Here is an 18,228-nt window from a genome sequence, read left to right as displayed (position 1 = left end):
TCAAGGAGTAGAACTGCGTTAACTGCCATATGAAATTCCAAAAAATTCTGCTAAGGTAAAAAAAAAAAACCTACCAAAAAGCACAGTAAATCTGTCATTAGCCTGCAATTTCGATAAAAGAATCACTTCTACTGACCAAACTTAGGCTGCCAGAATAAGCGAATGGCTCACTTGTACTCACCCACCAATATTTTTGCAGGCTGAATACTCGCATTCACATGCACTCGCACTTGTCAAAACTCACTCACGTTCCTACTCCCGCCAACTCAAACTAACCGACTATCACTAAAATCACACTCACATCCACTCATACCTTTCGCCAATCACAAATGACTAATCTTACACCTGTGAAACGAGTGTAAGAGTGAGTATGAGTCAGAGTACTCGTGAGTGAGTCTGTCACCCTATGCTACTGAAGAACACAACTCCTAGTATAGTGCTGTTGGTCTTATACACACCTCTCGCAGGTACCGGCATGCACCTGGTCCTGACAGTGCTTTGCGTACGCACTCTGGCATTGGGAGAAGATCTGATGGTTGTGGGTATGCCTCCGAAGGCTCTGAAAAATATGTTTAAAGATGAACTATGTTACAACTACAGTCAATGATCGATTTTTCGGACATGCCCGATAATTCGGAGACCTTCGCAGCACTGCCACGTACCCCATAGAGTCAACGTATAAAAACGTCTGAAATTTCGGACGCAATAAACCTTCTGCGTCCAATTTTCCGTACTTTTTGCCATGACCGCAGGTCCGAAACGGCATTAATCGAAGCCACCACCGCCGCCATTTTATCCCGCCACCTCGAATCTGCGCTCTCACACCCAGATCCGCTGGCAGCTGTCGCCACCAGCGCGGCAACGCTAGGCCTAGCTACTTTGGCATTCGCTACCAAGCGTTTTTCTGTTCGGTGCCATGTTTTTCATAAAAATAATTCGATGCTGTTAGCAATGGCGCTGACTCCGCCTTTGTAATCCTCACCAACAACTTGGAAATGCGGAAAGCACGGCGCGTTGCATAATTCTGGTTTCTAAAAGTCAGCTTTGCCCCAATACAGCAGTGTTACGCAGTGAAGCATACAGGAAAGTATTGCGGTGAAGCATATTAAGAGTGGAAAGGGGGCAATTGTCACAGGACACAGTATGTATTCCTTAATTATACACGCATGCACCCGCCGCCTCCTATCACAGTACAAGCTACAATACGCCTAATAAGTGTACTGGCACACCTTCAGAGCTATTTTGGACGTGCCTGTGGCGATTTGAGCCTCTGGGAACAGTAAGAGGCATGCATTCGTTTTTCGGACTGCCTGATTTTTCGGACGTTTTCGCGGCCCCTAGGGAGTCCGAAAAATCGGCCGCTGAATACCTTTACTGTGCAATGACCTGTACATCGAAGGTGACAATACTTTCCATCTTACATCTGTACTGTGGGCACCCCTAAATGAAGGATTTTACAACGAGCATGCCTGTTGTCAACTAAATAATTTATGTGTCTGTGCAGTCTATTTGTTGTAACTTTGCATGCATTGAAGTCTAATCAGTGTCTGAATAAGAGAGCCAGAAAAATGACGTAGTGGTAGTTTTGCCTTGAACTGCGAATAGCTGCATTTTATTGCCTGCAGCTGCTCCTTGCGCACTGGCTGGGACTTGCAAATGGGCATGCTTTCACCCTTGACAACATGCAAAAAACACAAAGCTACCAACTTATGATGGTAAGTTTGATCTGTTTCAGTGTGCTTTACTGCCTTGACAATCTAATGGGATGTGGCCTTTGTAACGAAGTACTAATCCTTATAACGACGGACATTAGGGGTCCCACTTACTTTTTTATAAGGGGAGAGGATAAGGCGAGAAAGAAAATTAACGTTCTGGACAAGCAAAAAAAGGTCCAGTGCTATGGGATTGAGGAAGTGCTTCGTACCACAGGTGTGAAGGCAGGTCAGGTCGCACGCAAGGATCAGGTGGATCAGTGTGCTGTGCAGGTAGCCAAACTCGTGGATCTGCGTGTGGCTCCAGCGTCGAGTGAAGGACTCCTGAGAAAAACAAAACAAGAACAGCGTCAGTTTCTGAACATGCAGCAAATGACTTCCCACTCTTTGCTGCCGTTTCTTTCAACAAGAACGTGGCAGTGCCATAGCAAAGTCCAAATGATTAGGAGGGCTCAAGATAGCAGAGTTTGAAAAATTGTTCGACTTCTGTATTAATTTGGTCCATTTAACCACAGAAATGTTCCCAGAGCATAGCAGAAGAAGCGATTGATGTGGCCCATCTTTTTTGGAAGTGCACTGCCACAGAAGACATTCGAAGAAGGCACCTTCCTCAAGGACTAATATCACCAGTGACCCAGATGGCCACGGGGCAAGAGTTCATGGCCCCCATTTTAATTTGCTCCTCTCCTATATGATGGATTCTGTCCTGCATTCCCCGTTATAGGAGATGCGAGATTGACCCAGGCCTGAAGGCCAGTAGTTGATTTTCAAAACAAAGACCCTTTCACCATCACTGAGATCATAGCTGTACATTCTGGATGTCCAGACCCCTTTGTAATGCATATTTATTTACTTTGCTCCAAAATAAGTATGCCTGTTACAAAACACTGGCATGGTGCTCTTTGGCCATACCTGGCCCTTGCGCCACTAAACTACACACATTCATTCATTCATGCCTGTTACAAAATATTATCTTGGTGTGAAATTCAAGTGCCAACAAGAGCAACCCTAGAACAAAAATATTACTCCAGTGAGACGATTGTATTGTTAGAGGTAATGAACAATAACTACAAGAGGCTTAGGCACTCAGTTCCTCACGGACTACTCGTGGTCAACTTTCATTGGCAATGAAGGGGGCAAAGCTTCTGCCAGTGTGTTAATGTGCCAAGTAATCGAGCAGCCTTTGACAGCGCTTTCGGTTTTTTGGAATAGACAATGAAGCTGGCGCAGATTCCACGTGCGATGGTTTTGCACTTGCCTAAACACAGAAGAGAAAAGCAGAAAAAAAAAAGGGGGGAGCTCGAACTAGTGGTAAAAGGCTGGAGTAAACGGCGGAGCTGGTGATCGACCTAGCTTCTTCCAGGTTTTACTAGCCTTTGCGTGTTTAGCAGCAGCGGCTTCGGCGCGATACTCCGGATTAGCCAGCAATCACCGCATTCGTTCTCGGCTGGCAGCATGATGAGCTTCCAGCTGAGCAGCTTCTTCTGGAGTCTTGTACTTTTTCGGCTGTCCCATGTTACATTTACTCAGTGCGAAGTCTACAAGAGTTGGGTCTATCGTCGTCGCAGCGACATGATCTTTATAATCAATGTGATGTCATGGCCAAGCTTCAGAAAGTGTTGGCATGACTAAGCAAAGCAAGAATTGCGGCGCGAAGCAATGACATGGCTGGGCGAAGCTGGGCAAGTGATTGCTAGGCGACCGCATTGACGGAGCAGGTCTGCTGGAACGCGGTGCCGGCATTGGAACGTGGTGTCGGTGTTGCAAGCTGCGCTATGCAACGTGCAGCGATGCCATCGCTGGCGCAGCAGAGGAGGAGCATTGTCGAAGCTAGGAGAAGCGAGGCGCAGCTTCGACTCTGCACTGTCACTTGGCTAAGGCTTTGTCGGCCCTCTATGCAGGATCAGCTCGACGCTGGCGATTGCATTCTTGTTCGGCCAAGTGGCGTGATTCCCGGAAAACGGCCACTTCCTCGGGAGTGCGGTTCTTCCTCGGTCTCCCCATGGCTGCTACTACCGCTCCCACCCTAGCAACCCAGCCTTCACACCTGCTACACGGAACGTTAATGGCAAGCGGAGCAGATGCACTGCATGCAGTGTCTAGGCGCGGAGTCTTGCGAAGCTATCGTACAGCTGGTATGAGGTTGCTAGGCAATGCAGTGACGTCATAGCTCGGCGAGGTTTTGCGGCTCGCGGCAAAAATTATGGCCGGCTTAAACAGCTCCGCTGTTAATAAGTCAAATTTCATACTCAGTGGTGTTACTTCTTTTTATTTTCCTGTTGTGAATCAGATAATTACGTTTTCTTTTTCCCAGCTGAAAGTAACGCGAACGAGAATGTGGAGCTTTTTTCATGAATGCACATACTTGCACGTGTTTTGCCTCCGTAGATTCCCCTTCATTGCTACAGAAAGTTGTCTGCGAGTATAGGCTAACACTGTCTTCTTTTATGCATAGTCCACAGTAACACAGCAGCAATTTTTAGACTTGTGAAATAAATACACTGCCTACTGCAAGGGCTATCTCTCATTTGAAAAAGAAAAGAAAGAAAAGCTATGCGTGAACACACCTCTGAATCCATGTTGGCCCCAAGAGGTCCAAGAAGAAATGCCATCAGCTTCTCAAAGGCTCCCAGCTTGAACAGGTGCTGGCATGCCTTGGCGCCCTGCAGAAAACAGAGACCGGATGCTGCTACAAGGAGAACAGGGCTAAGCTGAGTTGAATCTGTGGGGACGCTTCTCGCGTAAGTTCATCTTCCCTATACGACTCTCACATCTCCTTATGTATGATTTCCCCGTATGACACACATTGGATGATGGGAGCCAGAGCGGTAGTTGTGCAGCTACGACAAGAGATGGTGCGCACGCTCCTATGCTAGCCGCACCTACCAGCACGGACAGTTATGGCCTGAGAGGAAGCTTTGGAACACGGGTGCCTATAGGATGACCATGCGCTCAATGGTGCACTTAGCGGTACTAACCCTGGAAGGCTTCCCGTTCAGCTTTGGAACATGGCATCGGTGAACACATGACATTGTTGAACATGATAGCATGTATGCACTTCGGTTTGCGGAGCTACACCTGCAATAGTCTTAAAAGCTCAGCGCGTCTGCGGGCGGCACGAGACAGGTTGCGAGCAAAGTGAAGTGAAGTAATGAAGTGAAGTGAATCTAAAACGTTTCGCACCAATATCAGTGTGAAAATATCACATACTTATTAGTGAATAATGAATAAGGAAGCTAATTTTATGTCGGAGGCAACTTCGTTATAACAAGGTTCTACAGTACTGCACTGTCATTTTATTTTGTTCCTAAGAGCTAACCATTATTCAACCAATTTCTTTGTGCGCATTGCTGCACTGGCCTACAATACGTTCAGACAAATAAAATTAACATTAATTTCTGCTCACCAGCTGCGCATAGTTGCTGAGCAGGCCAAAGTACTGCGATGAGTGCCAGCAGTTGTCGGCCACATCCTGGTCCAACAGGTTGATCAGGCAGGCGCCCACCACGTCCAGGTCAAGACAACTCTGCACGCATCACATCCATGTAAATTGTCACGAAAACCTGTCATGCTTTTCCAGCAGAGGGAAGATACAGGATAAGTCCAGTGAACAACAAGAAGGAAAGTCTGCCGCAAGAACACATGCTGACACAAGTCTTCTTATCCCTTCATTTTGTTTATGCTGAGATGACAAAGATTACAAAGAGCAACATAGAGTGTGGGGGATAAGCACCCATTGCAGCGGAAACAACACAAATTGGACATGAAAAAGGTAAAGAGCTTGTTGCAATTACAGCACAACGCATAACAAAGTACGGTAAGAAACGACCACACCAGTGGCGGTGAACTTTCAAATCAATTTTCATGGAAAAATATGCTTTTTAATGTACTTTGCCAACTGTACACACTGAAATGAGTGACACACAACTGGAAGCCAGTGTATAAAGCTAAAAAGCAACATAGTCAACTAAATTGCTTGATATAAATTTCAGCTATCAAGCTTAGCGTACTCACCCCTTCAAGCTTGTGGCAGAAGACCAGTGCCTTCTCCAGGATCTGGGCAAATGTGTGTCTCACTTCTTTGTTGAGGCACTCCAGAAGGTACAGCCTGAATGGATGACAAGAGTATGGCTCTTTGGTAAACCAGGAAAATGCACATTCTTTGAGTCATTACGCCGCACAGCTATGCTGACATGACAGGCATTAAAGATTCTAAGCACAGCAGTAGCGCACCCAGGATCTCTGCCAGGGGGGGGGTTGACAGTTTGCCAATACCATCTAAACAGCACTAATTTCGATTTCTTCACGGGAAATTGTCGATAAAATGCGCTTTTTGCGAGTGTGCAGACGATTGCGCGTCTTACATCTTAGTTGCAGTACTCAAATGCGTAACGAAAGAAAAGGGGTTAAACAAAAGGGGGGGTTAAGTCGGCCTCAGGGGGGGGTTCCAACCCCCGAATCCCCCCCGTCGGTGCGCCCCTGAAGCACAGAGTGCTTCAATTCGCCCCTGTAACACTTTTTCAGTGCATACACTGAAGTATACCACGTGACGAATATTGTACTGTGAGAGTGCATTGCAATCTTGAATTGAGAGTCATCCCAAAGCAAATGCTGCCTCTCACTATACATGTACCTAGGGTTTCTTACAAATATGCTAGAAGTGAAATCTGGTTCCACCTCCATTGAAAACATCTTAAAGGGTGCTGAAAAGCAATGGGAATGCTGTGACATCACGACGATTTGGCTTGTCTTGAACCTTGCCTGGACTTCACGCAGTGCGCCGGCACAGACTAAACCATTTTGACAACAGAACAACGGCTGCCAGATGAGTCTTCAAGGTGACTTGGCTCACCAGGAAAGGTGCCAATTTAAAGCTCCCTTTGTCCAGCATTCCCATGAATGCAACGTCACTGCAGCACGCACTTTTCCTTGTAGGCGATTGCAGGAAACTCGATGCCTATACTCTTTGTCTTTTACTTCTCGCACACTGGAAGCCAGGAGTTTCCACCAGTATGTATGATAATCTCCACAGTACAAGAGATCAGGCTACAGCCTTACCTTTTCTGTTTGTGCACTTAAGCCAGGTCATTCATTGACTGGTGGGTTGTACCATCCTAAGCCGCTGTAAAGCGCTCTGGATTAGTTCTGACCACCTAGGGTCCTTCAACACATGCACAATGCTCGACGCAAGAGTGTCTCTGCATTCTACCCTCGTTGAATTAAGGTTACTGCAGCCAGCAATAAGACATACACATGGGAACCGAACCTAAGACCTCATGCTCGGCAGCAGAACACCAGAGCCTAAGCCACCATGATAGGTTTAAGTGGGGGTGCTATGATCATATTGTTGAATTTGCCGACTTGTCCTCTCTGATTGCCTTAAAATGCCAACACGCCGGAATGCGATAGTCCCCAAACTAGCACCTCAGGAGGTCAGCCAGGGGCTCCAGGGATAAACCATGATGATGTAATTGTAGCGTCATTGCCATCCATCATCATCATGCATCATAATCACTGCCACGAATCTTGGCGCAGCTTGCGTCGCAAGCCGCCAGCATACAAAGAACTCACTCCTGTTCTTGGCTAATACCCGTGCCACACGGGCAAAGTAAAGTGCACTTTGAGCGAGTGCACTTCAGCGCGCTGAGTGTCACTTTGGCGGTGCGCTGCTACACGAGAAAGAAAAGTGTTCTTTCAAATTGATGGCCATGGCAACCGGGAGTTAGACGGGAAAGCATATATTTAGTAATATAAACATGTGCGCTCGAAAACAGTTTATTATTGTTAGAAACAACATTTACAATCTACCTTTATAAGCGCCGGCAACGACGGCAACTTGACCAGCAACAGTCAAAACGACTCGATCCGCCAAACAACTGCGCAGTCATTATCCGGCGTGGTCGTGAACAGCCCGATAGCGAGAGTTTTTTTTTTTGTTCTTGTTTTTTTTTTCGGTTTGGCACATTTTATTATCTTGTAATGTTAGCAATTTAAAACAATGTGATTAAAAATTGCTCCTGACTCTTCTTTCAATATCACTTTATGTATCTTCTAAGCATTGCTAACGAGGCTACACACTTCGCCGCCGCGAAGTGAGTTCGCCGAACACACTCGCCGGCTAATGCACTTTGCAGTGAGTGTCCCTAAGCGTTCCCGTGTGGCAGCCTGCGAATGACACTAGCCGCGAAGTGCACTCGCTCAAAGTGCACTTTACTTTGCCCGTGTGGCACGGGTATAAGCTGGACACCGCAGCTGCCGCTCCACTAGCCGCTATGCCTTTCCGAAACAATGTAGGGACAATGGAACGCCGCTAAGGCCGCCATCACATTGTCCTACATAATGAATCTGCTGAACTGAGAGGATGCAAGACTCGCATTTCCAACCACTCGAGTGCTTCTGGTGGGGAAATGGGTTGAAGGTTCTGAGCAGGACACTATGAGCGTATGACAGAAGTTAACTATACTCACTTGACTACACTTTGGCCAGCATTGGCAATGTACTTGAGGAGCCATGATGCCGCAGCCTCGCTCAGCGACATGATGGTCTCGATGCACTTGACCCACTCGCCAACCACAGAGCTGACAGTTGCAAACAGAAAAAAGTAAGTTGGCAAAATGGTCGAAAAACAAAAGCCATAATGCTTAGTCCTTTTACAGGAACTAACACAGTCCTTTTACAAATCCTCATTATAATATGAGATGGAGGGTGGCTTGAGTTATACAGTCAACGACCGATTTTTCGTACATGCCTGATAATTCGGATGCCTTTGCGGCCCTGTAACATACCCCATAGAGCCAAGGTATAAGAATGTCTGAAATTTATAACGCAAAAACCTTCACCGTACAATTTTTCCTAACTTTGCAGGGCCAAAACGGCATTAATTGAAGCCACTACCGCCATTTTAATTATCTCGCTGCCTTGAACCGGCGCTCTCGCACGCCGATCCGCTGGCAGCCGTAGCCATCACCATGGCAACGCTAGGTCTAGTTGCTTTGACATTCGCTACCAAGCTTCTTGCTGTTCTCGCTGCCATGTTTTTCACTGAAAGAATTCGCCGCTGTTAGCAATGGTGCCGACGCCGCCTTTGTAATCTTCGCCGATGGCTTTGACGAGCGGAAAGTGCGACGCGTTGCATATGCCGGTTCTCAAAAGTCAGCGTTGCCGCAATACAACGATGTTATGAGGTGAAGCTTATGCTATGTATTGCGGTGAAGCAGACCAAGAGTAGAACGGGGCAACTGTCACGAGACACAATATGTATTCCTTAATTATGCACGCATGCCCCCGTTGCCTCCTGTCACAGTAACAGCACTGATACGCCAAATAAGTGTGACGGCAGGCCTTCAGAGCTATTCAGACGTGCCTGTAGAGACTTGGGCCCTTGGGGGCACAAAAAGCACGCATTCATTTTTGTGGACATCCTGATTTTTCGGACGTTTTCGCGGCCCCTAGGGAGTGCAATTAATCGGATGTTGACTGTAAATGAATTTACCACAAACAAGAAACGTTGCAATGCTAAGAAGCTACTAATACAGAAGCATCATTGATGGCACTATCATAAAGTAGTGAAGAGCAGTCTAGTTATGATAAATTTTTTTATCTTCATGTATGAAACCAGCCACTGCATATAAACCACACCCTTAATTAGAATATTTGCGAAAAAGAAAACAAAAATGTATTGGAGCATATAAGTGACACATAGAAGCACACAGATGAAATATGCGTGCAAAGCAATTCTACACAATTACTTCATCTTCAAAAATATGACACAAATAATCCTTTTTGAATATTTTGGGGGAGAAACTTTCACACCCAGAAAACACCTCACTTTATATTTGGAAGTATGCTCTTCATATAAATTGAAACGTACTGATTTTCACGCTTTAAACTGTGCCAAGGTCAACCACTGGGCAAGACTGCTTGCCCAGTGGTTGAGGACATACTTTTTTTTTTTTTAAAGCTAGCTCTGAGCACATGACTTTTGAGTCATACATACGAACTTCATTAACCTTAGTGCAGCACATAAGCAAGTAGCAAACTTGGGACATAAAAAAATAAAAGCAACACACCGTTTTATAGATGACAGTTAACTTTGCTGTTGCAGATTTCACCTGCTTCAGAAACATTTCTGCATTAACTTGCTTCAAAGCAAGTACTCCTATGGCATCCTAAAAGACTTCCAACAGAAGGTTCAGAGACCGACCAGCGAAACTTCCTCACAAACTTATTTTTCATAAGTATTGATGAAACATTCGTAAAGTTATAAAATGAGCTCGAATTTGTGCACTTAGTGAAAAATTCAGGAGAGTTGGCAGATATGAAGATGACACAATTAAAATTAAAATGTTTGGGGGTAAATTCCACATTGGAAAAGCAGCTCGCCTCATGTTTGAAACCACGCACTTCATATAAAGTGAAATGTTCCAAATTTTTCTTTTTTCAACTGCAGCAAGCTCAAACACTGGGTGCCTATCAGGAAATCCAAGCTCTCAATAACCTCGTGACTGAAAAATACTTCTTGGCTTCCCCAATGGTTTAAAAGAAAGACCTGATGTTTGCCCTTGGTTCTTATTCCGCACCTTGACTGACATGACAAAGCGTAGCACACAGTGCACAGCGTGCTAGTATGCAGCCCAACGCCTGATGAGCGTTTTGAGACTCTTCACTCCAAAAGACCCTTTATGATATGATGTCATGCCACAGCCTTCACTAAACTTATGTGAACTTCCTTAGATGCTGTGCACCGGGCACTTTCCCATCAGATGAACATATGTTCGTTCTATGTCGTTTCTAGCAGGAACGCATGGGTGCACGGTGTTAAACCTTTGGATGCTAGATGTTTTACCCCAAGTGCAATACAGTCAATATCTGTCTAAGTTACACATTAGCAGCTTCAGATGCTATTTATTAACGATATGCTAATAAATATTTAACAATTTTTTTAAACAAGCAAATTCAAACAAAAATTATGACTTGTGCTAATTGTTTTATTTATAGTTACTGTTCCTAGGCAACATGGCGTCTTTGTCGCTGTCAAATTTCCCTGAAAACACCTCATAATCAATATTCAATCAGATTTAATAAGGATATCTTGAATTTATGCATTAAAACAAAAGCACAAGCCTTTGGAGCTGATGCGCCACGTGGGAAAACGAGAGACACGAGCAACAATAATAGTCAATAACACTGGTGTCACACAGCCACTTCCGATCACGATTGAGCTAAATACAGATCGTAATTCTCGACTGCGATTGGCTCCCTCGAGTAGCTTGTGCAAAGGAGCCAATCGTGAATTTCGATCTGGATCGGGTTCGATCGTGATCAAACGGGCGCCCTGTGACACCCGTATAAGCTTTGTTGCGCCATCTGTTGTACAAAAACAAAGCCTACCATAAAATTTAAGTTTAACCAACTTCTGAGAAGATGGAGCAATCAATCCAAGGATGCTTCCCGTTCCCAAATTATCTGTGCACCTTTAGCTTCTGTACCTTTTTTGAAAGGTATGCAGAAAAACTGAAAAAACCATATCAAGTCAAAATCTCGGGCAGGACTAAGGGTGCGCACCGGCACCCTCATGGCACTTGAAGTGTCAGAAAAATGCAGACAAGTTTGACGTTTGCACCCTGTAAAAGTAGGACCTTTAGGTTCTTCTACGCCATATGCCGTACCTGTCCTTCTTCTTGTACTTGAGGTAGGTGTTGAGGAAGAAGTTCACTGCCAGGTTGAGGCTCTGCACCATGAGCTGCTCATAGTCTGGGTGATGCATGTTGTCCTGAGAAAGGTATGTGGTTGAAAACGTTATCAAAAGCGCTAAACGCACCCAGGCACCTGTGTGCTTTTCCAGCTAACCTCTCCTCCGGGCTAAACACAGCTGGTAATTGTAGCTGTTGCCCATGAATGGTTAAGTGTAAACAATGTAAACACGTTTGACACACATCTGTGTGGCTGGGTGGGAAATATTAAGAGGCGAGAACTGCTCCAGCCAAGGGTAAAAAAGACCTGACGTTTTGAGACCAGTTTAGTCCCTCCTGCATGGGGCGACTGAAGCGTCCAAGGAAGTAGCATCCTTTAGGCTTCTGTCTGCTTTGTGTTGCTGATTCATCCTCTCTGCAGTGCCGCAAAGGCCGTGGTCGTACACAGGGAAAAGTGTCCCCAATGAATGAGTGATCTTGCAGGGGGTGTTTTGAATCTGGTACAACCAGGCAAGAAGACTCATATATCATACACCATAAACAGAGTGGCACACAATCAAACTATATGCACTGTTACAAACTCACGGCCTGTACCTTGAACACGGTTATGCTGTCGTTACAGATAGATGAAAGTTGTCAATGCATGCACTGAATCTTCATCGGCAGCTACTAAATCGACTAAGCTTTACTAGTTTTGGTTTCGAGGATGTGCCGGCGACATTGATGAATCGGATCATGCCGGCAACGTATCAAAACGAAAATATCAATATCTGCTCGACTTGGTCGCCTAATTAGCACACAGTCATGCAGTCAAAGAGATCAAATTATCACACGGCATGCTGTAATGTGTCCCAAATTTTCACCGTCCTTATAGATTACTACTAGGAGGCTAGTGGCAGTACCACGGAGTTGTCTTAATAATCAAGCATGTCTGAGTTTACAGTCGGCGACTGTGTGTCATCGGAGTGTACGCTAAACTCTTTCAAGAGAGAGTAGGCCTCGTGGCCTATTTCACAGTTCAACAAGGACAACGAAACCTTCCAAGAATTAAATTCACAGTACAGGGACTGCCATGTTGTTTCTGCTACTCGTCAAACAACCAAATGATAGGGTACACGCACCAGGTTGATGGAGGTGAGAGCAGCCACGAAGTCGAAGTAGTGCGTGTTGTAGACGTCCCGGTTGCGGGCAAACAGGAGGTTCTGCTCGCGCACCTGCTGGCCAATGTGCGGGGGCATGTGAGACGGGAACCAGCCTTGTCGCTCGCCGTGGTCCACTAGCCGTGTCAGCTGACTCAGGCTGTCTCCGCGTTGACGGGCGGCGCCAGCCACCGACGACGCGCTCGGGGTGCGCCGCACTGTTGACCTGTGCACATGACTGAAGTCTTTATTTCATGTAATTAATAAACGAGTGACGATGGAAAAGCACCCCACACACTCAGTTCCTAATCAATTCTAGTCATGCAAATTGGTGTTTGTGCCCACTGTCACCTTGGTAAGCTGATGCCAACGTGTCTCAATAATGTTGTGTAAGGTAAAATGACCCGATAATGGCTAGAGAAGTGCCCGTGGACATACACCACCTTGTTTTCACCAACTTCTTAGGGCATAAATTTTGAAGACTGTTCCAGTCGTCGAGATTTTTCATCAAATGTCCCGACAGTGTGCAGAGGGATGTCTGTGCATAATGTGGCTTTGACATGCTCATGAAACTTTGCATTGACAAGGTTTGATCTTGCGTCCTTCTGTAATTTGCAAACACCCCTATCCCACTTGAACCTCATGTTCTGATCAGTGCGAAAGCATGTGCTTTCAGGTAATGTGTGCAATATGGGGAGAAAGGGGAAACTTGATAGATAATGCTATTTATTCGTGAGCTTATTGGCATGTCTTTGCCTCCTGGCTATTCATAGCCACTAGCTGCCCTGAGTCAGTGTCAGACACCGAGCTACTGTCAGACACCAAGGCGGCGCAATGTGATGAGTATGGTATTAATCAGGCCTTGTCGCCGCAGAAATGTATCTATCACTCACAGGCTACACAATCTGTTAATTGATAAAAGTCTAACCCAGGGAAATAGTCATTTGAGGTGTTCCTCTCCGTTTCCGTTCCCACAAGAGAATATAAAAAACGTTTATAATGAAAACACATTTTGACATTAACACTAGCATTTTGAATGCATTCTCAATGATCTGCTGTCTTGAGAAGTGCCCTTATTATACATTTTTGTACCGGCATTCCTAATTCTTTATTTTTAAATTATGGGGTTTTACGTGCCAAAACCACAATCTGATTATGAGGCACGCCGTAGTGGTGGACTCCGGAAATGTGGACCACCTGGGGTTCTTTAACGTGCACCTAAACCTAAGTACACGGGTGTTTTCGCATTTTGCCCCCATCGAAATGCGGCCGCCGTGGCCGGAATTCGATCCTGCGACCTCGTGCTCAGCAGCCCAACACCATGGCATTCCTAATTATGACCCAAGTCCATTGCATCAAGGATGAAGAATGCTTCTGCTGGCCCTTTCTAGCATACAGAGCCAAGATAATGTAATAATTATATTCCAATTCTTTTCCCTTCTCAGTGGTCCGAACGGTGCTACACCTAGGATGCCATCAGGATCAGCTGAGCTGGTTGTGAGCGGTAGACGATAGGGAAGTAACAGAATTTAGCAAACAGAATTGCTATCAGGGTTCGTAAGAACATTCGACTCAAAATTCAAGGACGTTTCAAGGATTTCAAGGATGCCAATGGCAAACATTCAAGGTGGGGGAAACAAACCTTACTCACACACATAGACAGGAAAATAGTGAAATCTGCTTCCTAGCTGCAATTTCTTGAAGCTAAGAAGCTGACCTAGTTGCACATGTGTTTCCAGTCACCTTCCAGCATGATGGTTAGTCGTGTCTGGATTCAACCAAAAGTACTCGTCACATTACAGATAAATGGCTGAAACTTACTTCCTGTTAGGCCTTTATAGAGCCCAGGGCTCTAAAATAGAGCCATGATGTGAACAAATCAGCAAAACAACAAAAATGGTACGGCTTGGTCACTTGAGCAAGTTTCGTCTAGCTCCACCATGGCAATCGGTAACTTAAGGGGCAATGGAAGCTATTTTCGGTATCTTGAGAACTAATTTGACGAAATTTCAAATGTGAATGTAATTTACTGTGCTGTTATCTGATCTGAAATCTGTTCTGAGTCATCTGCTATAGCTTTTCATTTGCAACAGTTGCAATCCTCTAATTATCACCCTTCAATTATTAACACTGCAGAAATTACTTATGATTTTTTGTCATAATGTTCACAAAGCCCTATTTTGTATTATAAAGCTATTGGTTTATTTTTTACTGCAGCAGTAAGCATAAGAAAAAAAATATCATAAACTTTATTATTGCATATTGCCTTACAAGGGACTTTTGCAAAAGGTGAACTATAAAAGTATTCATGGTATGCAGACAAAAATGAACAGCTTTATAGCGCCTTAAGTCGATCTTTTTATTGTCGCGTGCCCCTTAAACAAGCCTGCCATTGGTGGCTGTGGACACGCCACACTGCATCGCTTTGCGAGACTCTCAAAAGAAAATATCAAGGATTGTCTCCCAAGTGATGGTGTTCATAGCGTAGCCCCGATTTTTACTTTCAATCCTTAAAAGTCAACCACAACCGCAGTTTTCAAGGAATTCAGAGAGCACATTCATTTTCAAGGAGTTCTAAGGGTCCTTGAATGTCATTTTCCAAATTCAAGATTATTCAAGGAATTCCAGGTGTATGAATACTGTGCTACATTGTGCCAACAAAGATCATTCTACAAAGTAACAGAAATTAATGCAGAGATACACTGAGCTTGGACATGATCATCTTTTTTCTAATCACACATTCGTACCAGCTGTAGCTTGCACAGCAATTCAAACTACAACTGAGATGGAGTATAAAAGCATCTGTGCTACGCACTTGACTGGAGTGGAGTCCTTGGGGTCCCTGCGAAACGAAAATCGGCCGGGCGTTTTGTGGGGCGTGCGAGGCGTTCGTGAGTCCTCCTGCTTTTCATAGAAGAGCAAGTAGGCATTCCAGTGGCGCTGCCGTGTCTCGGGATAACACGAGGCTAGCAGTGGAAGAAAAAAAGAGAACAGGCAACACGTGAAGATTAGCTTATAACTAAGGAGCACATCCTTGATTTCATCATCACTGCCATCGTCATATTACGTACACCACAGGGCAACGACCTCTTCCAACTATCTCCAATTACCCGTCCTGTGTCAGCCGACTCTATTCTATGCCTGCAAATTTAGTGCTCTCTTCAGAGCAGCTAATTCTCTGCACACTCCAATAGATCACCGGTTATTCCCTCTGCACATTACAATGCCTGCCCGACTCCATTTCATCCTCTTAACCTTGACTAGGTCATAAGCTACCCCTGCTGGCTCTCTGATCCACACCACTGTCTTCCTCACCCCTACCCCTGGTATGGATAGCCTTAAAAAAGCACCACTAGAACAATTGGCAGCAGTCCTAAACATACAATGAGAGACAATACAAACTGTTGATAGGTCTACATATACTGTATACAAAAAAAAAAAACGTTAGCAGTTGTATAGTGTGACAGAAAAAACCTGAGATTTGATACATGCCTCCCACATCCTATCCATATCCCATATCCATACCTAGACTTGGGCGGTGACAGCAGTACTCACCTGAGTCTGAAACCTTGGCCTTGTATGTGCCGCCAAAGCACTCGGTCTCGAGTGTCGAGTCATTCAGGTCAAACTGTTCCACCGTCGTGTCGTTGAACTTGTACCAGGTGTTCTTGCGAGCCACATACCTCGGGTCACTCCTGGGATGTACCGAAGAAGGGAACGGATGCATTCGCCACCAAAACTCTGCTGTGTTGCAGACGAAAATGTGAATCAGAGAGCCTTTCTGGTAGACACTGTTATTGTTTTAACTGTGCAATAAATATTATCCGTTTAATCAACTGAGTGAAAACTTGGAGAGCCTCTTATTTCGTTATCTTGCAATTAAATATTAATTTACTACTAGGCTCAACATCTGAAAGCAACTCATTGACTATGGGTGGCTCCTGATAAATATTAGACACCCGGGGCTCTTTAATGTGCATGAAATCTAAATACACGTGTTTTTGCATTCTGCCCACACCAAAAGATAGCGCGCAACTGCCGGGAATCGAATCCGCAACATTATGCTCAGGAGCAGAACGCCACAACCATTGAGCCACTGTGCCAAGGCGTTGGCGTTCTTTAAAGTTTGTGGTACACTTGTGCTAATGAGGCCTGAATGCGGCTTGCACCCGCTTATTATAAGCATCGCTGTAAAACAAGCGCAAAGGAAAACAGAGGGAGAGAGAGTATAGAGAGAAAAATTTGCTCACCTGCGCTCCCGGATGTACGAGTAGTAGTGACCAGCGCTGGCCTGACCGTTGTGCACCACAACCCCGGCCAGGTCGTACACCGCTGGCGGAGGCCGCCTGAACACTTCGTCCAGAGGGTCGCCTCCACCTGCCGAGCGGCCTTCCTGCTCCATGACCCCGTGGAGAGTGTACGGGGACATGTCCAGGGACCACGGGAACTGCACCACAAAAAGTTCGAGAACGGGGCCCCCAAAGAGTTTTGTACAGACCAGAATGCAAGTACTACTACACAGGAAAAGCATGCTTTAGATTCAGCAAGTAGAAGTGGGGGACCAAAGGGCTTGAAATTTTTTGTTACAACCGTACGAAGCCAGCAGACAATGAAGCCAAGGAAAGCATAGGGAAGGTTAACTGTGGTTTTAATGTAGAAATAACAAGGAAGAAGAAAGTGGACAGAAGGAAAACTATCTGCTAGTGGGAGCGGAACCCATATTTTCCACTACTTAAATTCTTGTCTTCAATTCTACTGGTCTTCAATTCAGTCAATCTGTTCTCTCTTTTTCTCAGGTTTCGACAAGATGAGTATTCATACTCTTTGCTTTCATTTCCCATATGCAACTACTTACTCTAAACCAACAGACACCGACACAGCTCGGTTTCTTTAAACCTCCCCAACCCCCTTTTTTATTGCTCCTTTTTCAAATGTCCAAACTGCGTATCTTCTTAGTTCCTGCTTCCTGGAGAAACTAGGTTGGATTAACTGGATTACCAAGCCTGCTCACATGTGTAAATAAATCCTTTTCCGTTTTTGTCTCCTCTACTTCTTGGTAGAACCGGCAGCAGTAACCCTACCTGTTCCCTATCATAGCTAACCCCCCTCCCTTTATACTGGATTCCGTCAGCGTACTCTCGTCACCAGCTTAATCTCCTCCTCCCCCTATGAGAGTAGGAGAGAGTGAGCTACGCAGACATAAAACGCTGCTAAGGAAAGCAGTTGCTGTCCCGATGAAGACAAGTCCACTTGTCGAAACACTGGCTCCAGCGACATTTCTTTGTTCGACTACTGTTGATCAGCACACAAGAAAGGGTAACACGAAAAACATAAAAGCCTATGAGACACCATAATGAGCTGAAATAAGGACTACACACCTTGAAATGGTAGTCAAACTTGACTGCCCGGTTAGCCTCCCAATCGAAGCCGAACCGTTTCAATTGAATGACCAGCACCTGGGGCAACCGCTTGATGCATGTCCGCTTCACCGTGTTGCGCTGTGCACGAGGTTGCCAGTTAAGAAAAAAAAGAGAAAACATAGCCATAGCTTGCCATTAATGGGGGAGCTGGGTACAGTGGAACCTCGATGATACGATTCTGGGTAATACATATGTTTTCTTTCCCTCTTTTCCCGATAATACAATTTAGTTGGATAATATGTTGGATGAAACGATTTTCGGATGA

General features: G+C 45.2%; 1 protein-coding gene across 1 annotated transcript in view; it reads right to left on the bottom strand.

Moving 5' to 3' along the window:
• LOC119433206 (ubiquitin carboxyl-terminal hydrolase 24) overlaps positions 1–18,228 on the bottom strand; it is a 124,772-nt gene that overhangs the window by 19,918 nt on the left and 86,626 nt on the right. The window contains exons 39-50 of the mRNA XM_037700362.2: positions 17,922–18,041; positions 16,794–16,990; positions 16,099–16,238; positions 15,359–15,509; positions 12,526–12,769; positions 11,381–11,484; positions 8,180–8,290; positions 5,727–5,820; positions 5,119–5,238; positions 4,280–4,375; positions 1,925–2,036; positions 459–559 (exon numbers count right to left, since the gene is read on the bottom strand). Coding sequence (XP_037556290.1) covers positions 459–559; positions 1,925–2,036; positions 4,280–4,375; positions 5,119–5,238; positions 5,727–5,820; positions 8,180–8,290; positions 11,381–11,484; positions 12,526–12,769; positions 15,359–15,509; positions 16,099–16,238; positions 16,794–16,990; positions 17,922–18,041 — 1,590 coding nt within the window. The remainder of the gene's footprint in view (positions 1–458; positions 560–1,924; positions 2,037–4,279; positions 4,376–5,118; positions 5,239–5,726; positions 5,821–8,179; positions 8,291–11,380; positions 11,485–12,525; positions 12,770–15,358; positions 15,510–16,098; positions 16,239–16,793; positions 16,991–17,921; positions 18,042–18,228) is intronic.

This window comes from Dermacentor silvarum, chromosome 11 (genome assembly GCF_013339745.2).
Source record: "Dermacentor silvarum isolate Dsil-2018 chromosome 11, BIME_Dsil_1.4, whole genome shotgun sequence".
Taxonomy (NCBI): Eukaryota; Metazoa; Arthropoda; class Arachnida; order Ixodida; family Ixodidae; genus Dermacentor; species Dermacentor silvarum.
Note: the sequence above shows the minus strand (reverse complement) of the source record. Positions and strands in the feature narration are given on the sequence as shown.